The sequence below is a fragment of the Corvus cornix genome, chromosome 2 (assembly GCF_000738735.6).
Source record: "Corvus cornix cornix isolate S_Up_H32 chromosome 2, ASM73873v5, whole genome shotgun sequence".
In the NCBI taxonomy this organism is placed as follows: Eukaryota; Metazoa; Chordata; class Aves; order Passeriformes; family Corvidae; genus Corvus; species Corvus cornix.
Window position 1 is genome coordinate 118,830,844 of NC_046333.1, and position 15,769 is coordinate 118,846,612.

At 40.6% G+C, this 15,769-nt stretch overlaps 1 protein-coding gene across 1 annotated transcript; it reads right to left on the reverse strand.

The window, feature by feature from the left end:
- Window positions 1-11,655: 11,655 nt before the first annotated feature.
- On the reverse strand, window positions 11,656-14,986 carry LOC120409748 (armadillo repeat-containing protein 1-like). The gene is made up of 3 exons (XM_039549798.1): window positions 14,423-14,986; window positions 14,266-14,340; window positions 11,656-13,719 (listed from the first exon to the last, which is right to left on the reverse strand). The coding sequence occupies exons 1-3, from the start codon at window positions 14,633-14,635 to the stop codon at window positions 13,528-13,530; spliced, it is 480 nt and encodes a 159-aa protein (XP_039405732.1). The 5' UTR covers window positions 14,636-14,986; the 3' UTR covers window positions 11,656-13,527.
- Between the last annotated feature and the right edge of the window lie 783 nt (window positions 14,987-15,769).

Consider the following 15,769-nt stretch of genomic DNA (forward strand, 5'->3'; position numbering starts at 1 on the left):
GTCACAGGAGGCTTTCCAAGTCTTGAGCTTCAAAGTGCAAATCTTATTTTGGACAAAATACTCCACAGTAAATTGGGAGGTTTTCATATAACAACTATGTTCGACTTACTATGAAAAGATTAAAAAAACCCTCAAGTTTTGCACTCAGCCTAAGTCACAGGATCACAACCATCTAGGCTTGCCATGAGTCCTTGCCACTTGGAACATTTCTAGAGGCCAGGAGTAAATTCTCATTTCTGACTGACTGTGAAGAGAAGTTCTCTTTTCTGTCCCCACAACAGAAACCTCAAATTCTGTCATTTCCCTAACAAGCAATCCTGTGCCTTTTTTTTTCAGAATCACCCTGCTATACGTGCCTCTCTCTTGTTATACATCTGCTGTGGCACAAGCTCATTTCCCCACTGTCATTTTCTGAGTCAGTATTTGTACTTCTGTCTCATATTATGAAGAAAACATCTCTAGTGGCACTACATTTTAATTGGTATGAAAATATTTGGTAGCACAGTCAGTAACACCCACAAGTTTCATTTATTGCTTCTCTCTCTATGGAATATTGGTATCATCATCCACTTTTAAATGGCATTACTCTATCCCAATTTTTTGTTTCAGCGATGGGACTCCTGGTTTTGAGCAGTCCATTCTACTCAAATGTCAGCCTCTTTTCAGAGAAGTATCCTAGAGGCATGAGAAGGGAATTTAATCACGCCACAAAGATCAATAGACTTTACACAAACATCTTCAGTTGCACTTAGAACCAGGGCCTGACACAAGGTAAGCTAGGACCATAACACAAACCTGTTCCTGAAATTTCTGTGGGCAGGTCTTCTTGGTCAGTAGCTGTGACCACAGACCAAGCTGACTTCTATTGGAAAGGTCCCATGAGGGAAATAACCATGGTCATGTGTCCTGTGTATTACACACTGCTAGAATATCAGAGCCTTTACACCTGCAGAAATTTTATGAAATTTAACTTTTATATAAAACATAGGGTATGGTAATGAATATGCACTGTGTGTGGCAGTTTATAGAGGACGTCTATAAACAGACTGTTGTCTGGTCACAAGCACTCAGCTAACAAGAAGAGCCCTTTGAACTAATACGCACAGCATTTCTCTCTCCTACACATACATGCATCCGTATCCACCAAGGCAACTGATCTTCCACTAACCCATTTTAAATAGGGCCTACAACAGGAAAAAATGTTTCTGCTTGCTGTCCTTTGGAATAAAGTGCATACAGGGCATTGTGAAAAAGATCTTCTAGGTTCTAAATTAAAATACCTTTTTGTGCCACTTCTGTATTGATTGTCTCAATAACAGTGGCACTGGTTTTCTCTAATTCCACAGTTAATTCCTCTGTTTTTTAGAAGCTAAGCCAAACAGTGTGGAAGGGCATCACTTTCTAAAGAAGAAATTTGGAGTTCAAATTTTGGCTGCATTAACCTGTGCCTAACTTTACATATACCAGCACAGACCTCTCCTTTGCCCCGCTCAACCTTCCACATACCCACGGACCAACCCCACAGCCACAGCAGCCAGCAGGCTCTCGTGGTGCCAGCACCATCCCGGTAGGGGAATCAGCTCTCCCTAGGAAGGGAGGAGCCAGGCTGCCATCCCTGCTTCCAATGATGAATGAGGCACAGCACAGTCCAAAAGAAAAATAAAGAGTCAAAACCTTAGCCACTTCCAGGAAACACTTTTTCGTGCTTCTCACCAATTCTTCATTTAGATGGATGTTCTTTCCTCAGGTATCACCATGAGAAACACCAGAATAGATGCAGAAGAGAGGCACTGCTCACATTCCTGTATTTTAAAGACAGAACCAAGGACAGTGATGGGGCACTGGGTGAAAACCTGTTACAGCAGCCTTAGCCATGTGCTGGGCAGGTCTGAGAGCCGACCACCAGCCTCTGTGACTGTTCACACAAACTAAACCTACAAACTCCTGGGCAATACCTGGGGCCTGGCTCAAACATGAGTCTGGAGATTGAAACAAAAGAAATGCCCCTTGCCCTGGAACCAAAGCATGACCTAGAAGGGGACATTTATTTGCAAAGAACCTGGGCTCAATTCTGATTTCTGTTACATTCAGGATAAAACTAAGATTAAGTTATCCTGTGTTTGCACTGCTGTCAGGTAGATCAGTTCAGGACTTCTGTCACTCAAGCAGGTGGCACACAGAGCATAAATCTGCAGATTTTTACACACAGATATACAAAACCCACTATCCATTCCATTTCATGGGTCATTAAGATTGTCTTCAGCGCTTTATATGCAGTTATGAATAAATTAATTGCAAAAAATAAACAGTGGTCTTTAGTTAGAGACAAAAACTCACTTCCAGGAGTTTTTCTAAAAACAAACAAACAAACAAACAAAAAACAACAACAACAAACCAACAAAAAAACCCCACCCCAACAAGATAAAAAATTGAAGAAATGTAAGCGTGAGATCCATATGAGAACAAAGAAAACGTAATGCTCCATCTATGAAAACCACGCAAAGTTTGGCAGAAAAGTGTAAGAATGCATTTTAAAAGAAACAAAAAACCAAAAAGAGTCAAAGATGGGGAGACATCTACAGCCTCGCACCCCAGCCGGGAAGGCGCCGGGGGCTGCGGTGCCAGCATCCCCCGGCGGGCTCCCCTCTCTCTCGCTCGTTCCCTCCCTCCCTCGCTCCCTCCGTGGCTCCCGGCCGCCTCCCGGCCATCGGCACGTCCATGCTGCCATCTAGTGCTGCCGCCCCGCCGCGCACCCGCCGCGCCCGACACCGCCCCGCGCCGCCGCAGCGCCGCAACAGGTGCCCGAGTGACGGGAACCCGCGGCTCGGGAAGGACACTGGGGAGCTGGAGCGGGTCCAGAGAAGGGAAACGGAGCTGGTGAAGGGTCTGGAGCACAGATGATGAGGAGCGGCTGAGGGAGCTGGGGGTGTTTAGCCTGGAGAAAGGAGGTTCAGGGGTGACGTTATCACTCTCTACAACTCCCTGAGAGGAGGCTGTGGCAAGGTGGGGTTCGGCCTCTTCTCGCAGGCAGCTAGAGAGAGCATGAGAGGTCACAGTCTTAAGCTGCACTAGGGGACCTTCTGGCCAGACATCAGGAAGAATTTCTTCACAGAAAGGGTGATTAGACATTGCAATGGGCTGCCCAGGGAAGTGGTGGAGTCACCATCCCTGGAGGTGTTTAAGGAAAGACTGGATGTGGCACTTTGCCATGGTCTAGTTGTCAAGGTGGTGTTCAGTCACAGGTTGGACTCAGTGATCTCAGAGGTCTGTTCCAACCTGTGATTCTGTGACTTCTTAGCTTTCCTTCTTGCTTAATGTGCAGAAGGGGTTTCAACAGGACTACAGAACATCTTCTCAGAGCTGGCAGTACCAACAGCCAGCCAAGGGAAACAACTCTCACTGGCATTTCTGAGGCCCGGGATACAACTCTGGTGTTTGACACAGGTCCAGGCAAACCATAATGGGAATGGGCACAGGCAGCAGCCAAAAGGGATGCAAACACCTGAGATGCAATGCAAGTGGAGTTTCTTCCTAGAGTCTCTACCCATGCAGCGGGAGACCAGCATGGCCATGCAGCCCTTTTATGACTTTAGGACTCCAGAGGCTGAATTAGCCTTAGGTGTTGCTGCAAGCATCTGTTTAGATGGGGAGTCAGTCAGTCCCTCCTTCCCACTGCCCCTTCACACAGGAGGTTTAGCATGGTCAATGAGATGGAGATGGAGCATCAGCCAAGCCAGCACTGTGGGTCCAGAGGCTGGCAGAGGAGGAGGTGGGGAGAGTTTTCCTTTTGCATCAGAACTGCCCTTTAAAAGTCCCTCTTCAGAAGCTCCATAACATTTACACAGTCATCAATCACTAAGTAGCAGCTTGGGGAATAAGGCCAGACCAGCAACTACCAAGGATACCCAAACTGGTGGTAGTAGAAGTGCGGGAGTCTGTCCTGCCAGCACTAGTGGGTTGCACTAGCAGCCACCCAGGATCCTGGCAGGAGGACAGACCAATATTTCAAACTGAGAATAAAGGAGTTTCCTGGTATCCCACATTTTCATTTATACAAGAATCATCTAGGAGGGGAGGTGATACAACTTCTCTTCATAATCTTCACATCTCAGAGACAATTTCTGTGGTTTCATAATATGTGTGGGGTGAGATTTACTAACAGCCCCCTTGTATCTTGGCCCTTACATCCTAGTGCTGCTCAGTCAAGTCTCTCTGACTTGGTTCAAATACTTCACTTTACCAAATCCAAAAGGAGCAGAAACTCTCTGTGCTGTTATCCTGCTTTGCCTGGTTGAAAAGTGAGATGTAGAGTTATGGCAAGCAAAGCAGGCAAAAGAAAATAAAGCAAAACACAATCCAGAAGACAGAATGCTTCAAAACCACCAAGCCAGGGAAACAGGAAAAGGTTGCATGAAACAGTGGAATGAAGCTGAGGCCAGTGAGGAATTAGCAAAGTAAGAAGGGTGGAAAACTGTTTTAACGTTTTAGTTTGTTTTGTTTTTCTGATGCAAAACCCTAATTTGTAAGGAAAAGAGTTCTACAAAGTCACAATTTTCATTAAAAAAACAAGCATCCCTAATCCTCACAGCTGCAGAGATGATGGGAAAAAACTTGGAACTGCACTCTAGCATTCCCAAACAGCAGGTGAAAACAAGCAAGAAACACAATTATTTGCTTTGAATCCTCAGGGAATTTAAATCCAGTTTCTTGTGGGATCTACATTTCCATATTTAGTATTATAAGGAATGAATGGATGAAAGACTACAATGATGACAACAGGAGTATTGTAATAAGAGCAAAAGCAAGGAACAAAGTGTGCACTAAAAGAAGCAGGTTTGTACAAAAGAAAAATACTTACTTGCTTAAGGATCTCCCACTCTGTGCTGATAGATGCTGCCCCAAGACTGGAAGTCCAAACATCCTTGGATTTATTTTTTTCTATGAAGGGAACTGTTAATTTTAAGTGTTTGGAGTCAAGGTCCTGAAGAGCAAGAAGCTCAGGTCGCAGAACCCAAATCAATTTCCCTGTTTCATGTTGATCAAACCAATATTTTGCAGGATGGCCCAGCAGGAAGCACTGCACAATTTTGGTGGCTGTCCAGTTTGCTGAACAGCTCTCCCCTTGGCAGGGGATAGATTTGGTTCTTAGTTTTGCCTTTCGATGTCTGATACAGGAACTTTCTTCATGTAACTAGATACCTTCATCCACTTGATATTATTTCATAATTCTCGGGTTTAGAGAGTGGAGGCTCTTGGTTATGCTGCAATTCAGTTAACACTGTAGGACAGTCCTAGTTGTACTGCACTCTACTATAGGAAAAAGGGAAAACTCCTTTATGGAGGCCAGTACTGGTCATTTCTTAAAAGCTGGTGCAAGGAGCAATCACCAGTAACTTTCTTCAGATTTGTAACTTTTGCCTGCCAGGGTCCAGCCTCAGAAAAGTATGAAGGAAATATGTTCCTGCCAAGACACTATTATTAGAAAAGTCTATTCATGGAACAGCTATTGCTTTGGGGTGGCACTGCAAACTGCTACTGGTAATTAACAAGTGGCTTATAAGAGCTTTGTCTTAGAAAAGTGAGACCACATTTCCCATGGATGAAATAAAAACATTTTTACATTATTTATTCCTATCAAAGAAAGTTTCCCACAAATAGCAAGGGAAGATGTTGATCAGCTCACAGACTTCTTTAAAATCAGCTTAAGGACAACATTGCAATCACAACAGCATTATGTGGGGGCATTTTTGTCAGCATTGACAATTTTTATCCTGGACAAATGGTGGTGTTTAACAAAGACATATGTTTACACAGATGGAGGAGGGAGGTTGTAGTAATGGTGTGATTGAAAGTAAATTGGATTGGTTGAGTAGCTGATGCCAGCTGCCGTTTCAATCTAGGAGTAGGTGGGTACTTGAGATGGGCTGTAGTCACTGGGACCAGATATTGGAAGTTTGCTGGGTACCTGTTATCATCCATTTAGATGATCCTAAACCCATCACTCAGCAGCTGAGAGCTGGCTCAGGATTCAGTGAGGCATTTTGGGTTTGGGTGTTCCTATCCTGAAGGAAGGAATGGCATTTAAATACACATCTCTTTAGAAGTGGGCACACAGCACATAGGTGAAGGCTAGACTTAAGTATCCTTACAGCTCTCCAAAAGGAGAATTTATATAAAGACCACCCTGTCTCTCTTCCCCTGTGGTGGCTGACTGCCCAACAAGCCACACACACAGACAACTGTACTGTTGTTTAGCCAAAATAGCATAACATTGACCTTGCAGAAGAAGCACTGGTGCTAGAGTGCTAATGTTTTGGCTGGTCAGAGGGGTTTCTAAAGACAGAGGCTCATTTTCAGAATTTTGGACTTTATGAGCTACAATTACTGGAATATTGAAGTACCACAGAGCTAATGAGAATGACAACTTTTTCCACTTAGTGCCAGTCTCACATGAGCAAAGGGTCTGCTCCTCCCTACATCTCTGTTTACAGACCCTGCTGCGGTCTGGTGGTGATGGTGCTGGGACAAGGGACAGAAAAGAACCAGGGAGGGCTGGGCTGGGCTTCAAGCTTTCACTTCATTTTGTGGCATTAGGTTTTTTCCTTCTCTTCTTCCTACTCAATTAATTTAAATAATGCAGGAAACTTTTACACACTCAGCATCTTCACAAATAATAGTCAGGTGTAGCTGTCACTGTAGTTAAGCAGATGTCCATCCATTCTACAAAAAGGTCTGCATCATGCTTCCCTATGTATTTCCTTTTATATTATGAACAGTATCTCAAAAAAGCATTTTTTTAAATTCAGACACATTACAATTTTTTAAAATTCTAAAGCTACTTTTGGTGCTTTACTCAAGTAACTACCATTTCCTTTTCATAAGTTATGGACCCTTGATTTACCTAATTGCAACAGACTATTTAGCTTTACCTGCATCAGGTTAATTACACTGGGGGTGGTGTGTGTGCAAGGCTGAAGAAAAAGGAAAACAGCACAATATGACATTCTTAACCTCTTTAGCCTGTCACACAAATATGAACTACAAACATAATATTCGAGAGGGCATGACTTCTGAGACATCCCAGGTGAAGAACTAGCCAGCTTTCATTTACAGGTTCCTAGCTTTGAAGAGGGTAACAAACCCCTATTTGATAATACGCACCATGAAATTATGTTTCAAGAAGCTGTTTTCACAGCGAAAGCTTATACACAAAAAAACTATTTACTTTTTTTCTTAGAATAAAATTTTGCAGAATGGCACAGAGAATTTTCATTGTTGAAGCTATTACAGTGAAAAAAGGTTTCAAAGACCAGTCATTATTTATTTTATATTTGCTTAGTCTGTTGAAAGGTTCAGATAAAACTTCATTTACACAGCAGGAGTATCCTTCGAGCACGTGTAATTTACTGTTACAAACAGCAATGCATTTTATACACCAGAACATCTACACATACGGAGAAACAAAACCAGCTACATTGACTGTAACAATAAGATTGCTTCAGCAACCTAAATGACAGAGTTAATGGTCACCTATGTTAAATGGTTGCTATTTCCCTATTATAGTGGGTGATATATCTTCATTGTTTCAGTAATGTAGCCAACATTTGAGAGCTAAGTAGTAGCCACTCTTCACCTTCAGTAAGCTTTACAGGTATTTTATATGCAAAGAAATAGACTCCTTAAAATATGCCATTTACTACATCCCACTGAATTACAGTGTATAAACAATAATGGTTATTTGCTAAAACATTACAGCACATATTTGTAGCAAAGGAGGTAAAGCCATGAAACCCAAGGACAATGTATAAGCTTCTAGTTTTATACCCAGATTGTGAACCTGAATGGCATTGTCAATATTAAGGGTGGGACTTCCATAGGAATAATATAGGGATTTACAATCAAAAATCTATGCGGCAGTTTAAGTTTTTATTCAGAAAAAAACATTAATCTTGCAGAAACACAAATTAAATCCTCAGCTTTAGGCAGTCTCATGTAATGCTAAATTACAGCTGTTCCTCTGGCCAAGAGGAGCAGCCTTTTGCAGATGGAAAGCCTCCTCCTCTGTGAATTGCCTTCCAGCTTCCTTCCACTCCCTCCCAGCCTTCCCAAAACCAGGATTGCCTGTGCTGGATCATCTACCTACCCTTTAAAGTTAAATACAAAACAATGCACCACAGATACTTGCCCAGTGAGGGAAGCATGGCCAAAAGATCACACCACAAAAGGGACACAAAAGTTGGTGTGCCATCACTTTCCACCTGTGCTACACACAGGGGCAGGAAGGGAGTTTAACCAAAACATGCTCTTGACAAGTAATTAAAAAGAAACATACTATTTATAAGATATATAATATTGTGTATACAGGGAGTCTAGAAGGGAGACCACACCTCCTTAGAGCAATGTTAAAGACCGAAACCCACTAATAACATTAACTGCTGGAAAGAACACAAATACCATGGTCAGGGTGGTGTTTAACTCCGGTGACAGCAGCAGATGCCTTGGGCACCTTATGCAGGCAGCACTGCTGAAATAGATCATGTTGTGCAAAGCTTTTGAAATGTAGCATATGCAAAGAGAGCCAATTTTTTTTTCTAAACAATTCAAAAGGGTATTTCTTACCAAAAGGTTTTTGCTACCTAGAACTTCAACAAATCAGTAAGGACTATTTTGAGGTGCAAATTGGCTTTTGACCATGCCTTTCAACATCGTGATGCAGCCAATGTATAGCTCAATAAGGAAAGTTGCTTGTGACAGGTTTGACTTTCCTACTCCAGCCCCAGAGAAGTTGACAGTGCAAAGGTCCCTCTTAAAATGGAAGGTGTTTCAGTTTATTTATGAAGTGAAGCATGAACTAAGAATCAGAGACAGCTCACAAAATTTTGCACTTCCCAGGATTCCTGAGCAATTTAGGTAAAACAGACCCAGTTATGCAGTCTGTAAAATGAGGCCAGTAGAAAAACCCTTTTTTAGACCTTGTGTTAAAGTATGTTCACGTGTCTGTGGGATCTTAGGTGTGAACAGTGTGCCAGCTGCTCCCTGCTAGCTCGCCATGGGCTGATGTGGGATTTCGCCCTCCCCTTTCACCAGCAAACATCCGGAGGGGCAGTTCCCATGGAGAAGCTGATACAGCAGTTCCCTGCACTGGTGGGTTAGCATGCCATGTCCCTGAAGGACCTCAAAGAGAAGAGGTCTGAAACAGCAAAATATTACCTCAAACAGTACCCCCTTACTTTCAGTATTTAAAAACTCGGTGCTCTGATAGGGAAATGAAAGCACAATCCTGTCATATGGCAGGTTTGTGGTATTCAGATTTTTGTATCTGCTAGTTAAAAGACCTTTGTTATGCCAGTCAGACATATTGCCATGCACTGCTGGCACAGAAGTGCTTTTGACATAAGAAGTTTGGTTCTGCTTGTGATTTTACTCAGCTCCTTGGAAACGGTGGTCAGACTAGCACAAGCAGCGCTGACTAATCAACCTGAACTGTAGCCACTGGGCAAGTATTAAACACTGCAGAATTATTTCAGCCACCAAGTTCTGTAGCTTGGTAGCCACGAGAGAGAGAGCTGCTGGGAACTTGATCCAGATAGCAGCCTTCAGATCCTAACATAATAAACAACTTCTACCATGACAACTGGCACAAAAATCTGTTAACAGTGTGCATCTCCTCTGAGATGTGTTTGTATCTTGAGACTTTAACTGCTTTAAGGGATCTTAATTTATTCCACGAAGGAAGCTCTAACTCTTGTAGTCACTAACAAGCGTAGTGCAACATGCACATAAATGAACAGTAACATGAAGAAACTTTAAAACAATGTAATTCTGATGTGGCACATGCATCAGCTTACAGAGATAGACCTTGCTCTCCGTGTGCATATATATATGCAAAGTGCTGCAAATTTAAATCAGCTTTTTTCAACCCTATTCAAAATCCGCAACGCAGGCTAAACAAAGACCATTGCCTGCACTGTGTAAACTACAAATAGGACAATTTCTTTTTCTAACAGCTTTATACTAGGCTTTTGAGCAGGAATCTCAACAGGCAGTCACCCCTGGGCCTAATCAGATGCTGTATCTCACTGAAGAAGTCTCCAGTAACCCCTCCACTCACTCCCTTTTGCCACATCATGTGCTTTCAACTTTTCCCGAAGTATTACAATCAGCATCAGAGATGGGTTGAGAGGTTATTCTCATCTCTATCCATTTTCGACCCTTAATTTTAACCGACAGGGTTGTTAACATTTTAGGAACTCAGAATAATTAGGTACAGACAAAGAAACAGGAAAGAACTATAGCCTTCTGCTAAGGAATACAGCAAGGAATGCTGCCTGCTAATTTTTATTAGGTGTGTTTTAAACTCTGGTAGTTGAACAGCTAGAACGTTGTCACAGGCAAAAAGGCGCACCCACATTTTATTTTACGTTGCAGGCAGTACAGGAGTACTTCACACCTGCCAGTTTGCATCTGCCTAGGTACTCAGTGGTTTTTCTTCCAAATTAGCCCCACACAGTACTCTCCCTCACCAGTTTACACAGCCTGTGGCAAACTCAGCCACATCAGCTATTTTTGTACAGGATAAGCCATAGGTGATGTGGAGTGGGAAAGCCAGAGTATAATGTGTTTCACTGTACTGCAGAATGCTTGCAGTGCTTTGACAGCTGCTCACAGAGGCACGGCTATGAGCCTCAATTTTGCCTCTACCTATCCCATCAGCATTTACTGTTATTATGAGGAAACATGGTAGTGATTACTTCATTATGCTGTACACAGCCATAACCCTAGGACAATTCAGGAGCTTCCACCATGATGTAAGCCGTGACTTCCTAGGCAACTGAGTTTTGCGACTTTGCAATGCAATACCAGTGCTGGGTCTCCCAGTTCAGCTCCTTTTTAGAAGGCTCTAATTTTGTAGTAATTTTTTTTTTTGGTCATGTCCTTAGGTCGGAGCAAATAGGTTTTCTTACTCTTCATCTGACCCTGAAAAAGCACCAAGCATAAAATTAATGAGTGTGCTATGAGTTACCCCCCACCCCTAGTTTTTCTCAAATTTCTCCAGAAGTGTTGATTCTTCTTAATTTCCCTAATGAAATATGACCTATATAGCATCAGTTATTAAAAAAAAAAAGCTAATGTCCAAAAAAGCCCCCTAAGAATGAATTTGAGATAATATCCTCAAATATCTTCTGCTTACCCACTTTTACAAAACTTTGTTTGAAATGTAAGCATGTTCTACACAAATACAAAAGCCCCTGCTGAGATATACAGCAAAGGACTCACTATGATTGGACATCTGCATTCCTCTCTGTTAAATTAAGATGAATAAATACACTTCTAAACCACAATAGCTTAAAAGAATGTCAGAACTTTTAAGAAGGTACCAGGTTTTCTTTAAGACAGTTGAAAAGGCGCCAGTCATGTTTTGTTTAGTTTTATTATCCTTTATTATTTTACAGTGTATTTCAAAAACTTTACAGATGCCTTAAACTGTTCTACAGAGCTGCAATACTGTCATAAAAGCACACTACAGACTGAATGCACAAACAAACTGTAATACCTACTGGTATTGAACCATTAATATCCAAAAGGTGTAGTCTTTTAGCAAATAGATGTGCAGTAATGCAAATGCAAACAGATGTTAATGCAGAAAAACAAAACTCTGCATTCATGGCTATAGAACAGAGGACTTTTCAAACACATTTGGTACTGTAACATTCTAGACAGCAATATGCGTAGTATTACATACTTAAAGCAATACATGCCCTGAAAAGCCTGTATTTTCAATCTGTGCGTGTAAACCTGAATCAAAAATAAACTAGATATATTAAAAAACATGAGATATCTAGTCTGCCAACAGGATTCTGTTTCCTTTTTTTTTCCCTAGAATGACAATTAACCTGGGTGGGTGAACTCTGACCTGCATTATTATTTTACATTATCGTATCCTCAGCATTTCTGTAGTATTATGACAGCCTGTGGGGTTTTTTATTATTCCTTGTGCATAGGCACAGGAGAATAACTTTGATGCATTAATTTTCTTTTCTGAGTCTCCAAGTGGTAAATATGATTCATATTATAGCAAATACATTACCACAAAAAAGCACTGTATAACGACGTTTATAACATGTTTCAAAGTTCTCAGCTGTATTTCTCTGGTGCAACAAAACAGGGGCACTGCAGTTTTCAAGCACTGTGTATTGAATCCTCTCACACACAGTGAGCTCAGATATATGTTATTCTCTATCTACAGAAGTTTTGCTCTTATTATCACTTCTGCTCACAGGAATTACTAAGACATCTTTAAACTTATACTGTCTGTAAGTTACAGGGCAAAGCCAATTGTCTGCATATGTTTTTAAGCCAAGCTGATGTACTTTCATGGGAGTCTCATGAAAGACATTAGGAGGAAACAGTAATTGCATATAAGAATTGTTAGGGGAAAACAAAGAGTTAAAGTCAAAATTTGTAAGTGTGGCACTGTGGCAAAAGAGGCATTCTGTCCTGCTTTATACTTCAAGTCTAAAGTTTTAGTTACCATTAAATACTTCCTAACAGTAAACACCATTTCTTAATCAAATATAGTCTACATTCCTCTATTTTCTGCGGGCAGAGCTGCAATGGGTCATCACTACATTAGACCACAGCTTCTTCTGCTAGTCTTCCCAGCTAGCCTGAACAGCAGTCAGTGGTATTTATTAGTTATACATTTGTGTGTGTGTGTGTGTATATATATTATATACACACACTGATATATATATATATATATATATATATATATGTCAGTCACACCCATCATTACAAATATGTTCTAGTTTATTTACTGTACAATGTATGTATACATATTTGTGTTTATTCAGTCCCTTTTTTCTTATCTTAAGCACTCCAATAGTTAAGGGCAGGCTGGGAAAAAAAATCAATATACATAAAAAGGTTACACATTTCAAGTCTGTAGTGATTCTAGTTTAACAGCAAAAGGGGATCCTCGTGTTCATGCTGTGAACACAGCTGGTAAAAACAAAGGCAAAAAAAGAGGCAGACTGTATTTTTCTCTGGAGTCAAAATCTAGAATTTGAACAAAATAATGTTAGTCCAAAGGGATGTAGAAATGAAAAGGGCATTCCATTTAATGTACAACTGGAGCTATTAAGAATTTTCTTTCACAGAGGCCCTGAGACTTGAGTTGAATGGATTCTCCCTAGCATGTGTTTCACGTGAAGTCAAACTTAACTTAAAGCTCTATATGTATAGCATACACATTTGGTATATAACAGTGGACCCATTTTTAAAAAGTGAAGCAGTAAAATCTACATGAAAAACTAACGAAAGAACAATTTGATTGGAGGCCTCTGTCCTTTGACCCCTGCCCTATCAGGCCAAATGTCCAATAAAATGTAAAATGCAGCATACATTTGCTTAATCTAAAATTTTCGTGATGATTTATTGCAAATTGCACCTGGCAGTTCACCACACCAATGGAAAACTGGCCCCCTTGTTGGTTCATTCACACAGTCTTTTAACACCAAATACAAGTCACCAGTAGAAAGATCTTGATAGAAAGTTTGCTGCTGTGCTGAGCCAGCTTGCTGCACCTTCTGGGTGTGACCCAACACGAGACACTGCTTTGTCCTGTTCCTTAGTAGGGCTCTCATCTTCTGGCAAATACTCAGGTAGATCTGTGTTCTGCTCTACTTCCACTGGAGTATCTTGGAATGGAACTAGCATCTGGTAAAACACAACAGATTAAAATTATGTCAAATCTTGTAACTTAAAAGAATGAATCAATGTTATAATAGATACATGTTCAGGGTGACAGGCATGCACATTGTGAGACTCCTCCCCATTGCCCTATAGAGCAAGAACATAAATGGACCCTATTATGCTTAGAAGATACACAAGAAAAGCTTTGGCTTAACAGGGAAGAGAAAGTATCAAATAAATACAGACTACCTTTTAGTGTAGCTGTGAAACAAAAGCACATCAGCAACTCCAACCAAGAAAACCCACCACGTTCATTATGACCCTTTTCATATCACTACGGAGCTAATCAATTACAGCACTTTTGTCCTTCTTCTGAACAATGATTTCTGCATAACTGTTCTGTGGATTCATATCCTGACATAGGATACCCTTGATTCCCCCTGTACTGGATGTGTAGCACTCATGCTTAAAAAATTTTGCCTACCATCAGATGTTATGGGCAGAGAGGTGCTGATACTAAAGATACAGCTGAGCTGTAACAATTGGTATTTAGGAACATACAGATCTTACCTCCTCACCACTTTCACTTTTCACAACTTGCTGTGCCTTCATAACTTTGGTTGATGCTATTGCCGTTGCCAGTGCCTGCAAGTACACAAAAAAAAGCAAGAGCTCAGTGCAACAGAATGCAATAACGTGAGGATCTGGAGGGTTACCAAGCACTTACCTCTGCTTTTAAATCTGAGCGAATTCGGACCACGCACCTTTGAACAGCCATTTGAAAGGTAAAACTAATAACACCTTTAATTTTCAACAACGCTTCTTCACAAAGATTCCTTCGAGACTGAAAAACAAACAGAAGTCCCACAACTAAAAAACATATCATGTGAAAATGCTCACAATTAATTATTAAGGTGTTCCTGGATGTCTCCAAGCACATGGTTACAAAAGTGTGGTTGAGTAACAGAAAAACTAAGACTTACATTTTAGAGCACAAATATTAGACTCTCTTGCCACAAAAAAAAAAAAATTGCTTACACTTAAGAAGTCAAAGAAGGATGGAATCAACTGTAAATAATTAGAGAAAAGTGCTGAAAAGCAAAGAATGTTTTTCTCCGTGCGATCAGCTAAACAGTTCCCTCTGGTTAAGTTCTGATTGACTGAAGTGCTCATTGATGAGTAGGTAGTGTTTAAGTTGCTATTTATCAGACACCTTGGCTCCATACTGACTGAATGCATCAAAGCAGCTGTTGTATCTTTCAGCTGCTTCATCTGTGGCAGCTCACAGACATCATGGCACAGCATACAACTTAATTCTTATTTTAAAAGGAAAATATTTGGTTGATAACCCACAGAACGTTATGTATAAAGCAAGTGACATCACCTACTGTGCTGTAACATTACATTGACCCGTAGCAGTTGCATCTGCTACATTACCTTAGAATGTTCTTTTTTTCCTTTTAATATTTGCACAAGATGATTGTAACAAAAAGAATTAAAGTATACTTCTGCTAGCTCAGAAGGGGATAAAAAGAGATGGACTGTATCAGAAATAAACTGACAGCCTTCACATAGGTTTAAAACAATGATATACTTAACTTTTTTTCCTGTAAAGTTTTAAGTAATTAGTTATTTCAAAGCATATTTACATTAGTTACCAAATAATCACTGGTGAGTATTCACTGTATGCACAACAAGCAAAATAAATTTGTTTAATCTGCGGAATAACCAACTGAAGCAGTTAGGGGGGTTTTTTTAGCAGTTTAGCATATATATTGAAACAATTCATTTGTGTAAGTTTATGTATTGAAATTGTTAACATTTTTGCATTTTACAAAAAATAGCTTTGTCAGATAGGCTACCTTTACTATACAAAGTATATATAATTGATGCAAAGATGATAGGCTGCCTTACACAAGTTCTGGACACATGAAGCAACACATTCATAGCTTCTTAGCCTAAAGAAATAAATTTATACATGGGTGTATAGTAAGTCTGTGACAGAATTCAGCTTTTTACTCTTAAGATCCCAGGTGAATCACAGACACCTCAGTTTAATTCGAAATGAGGCTTT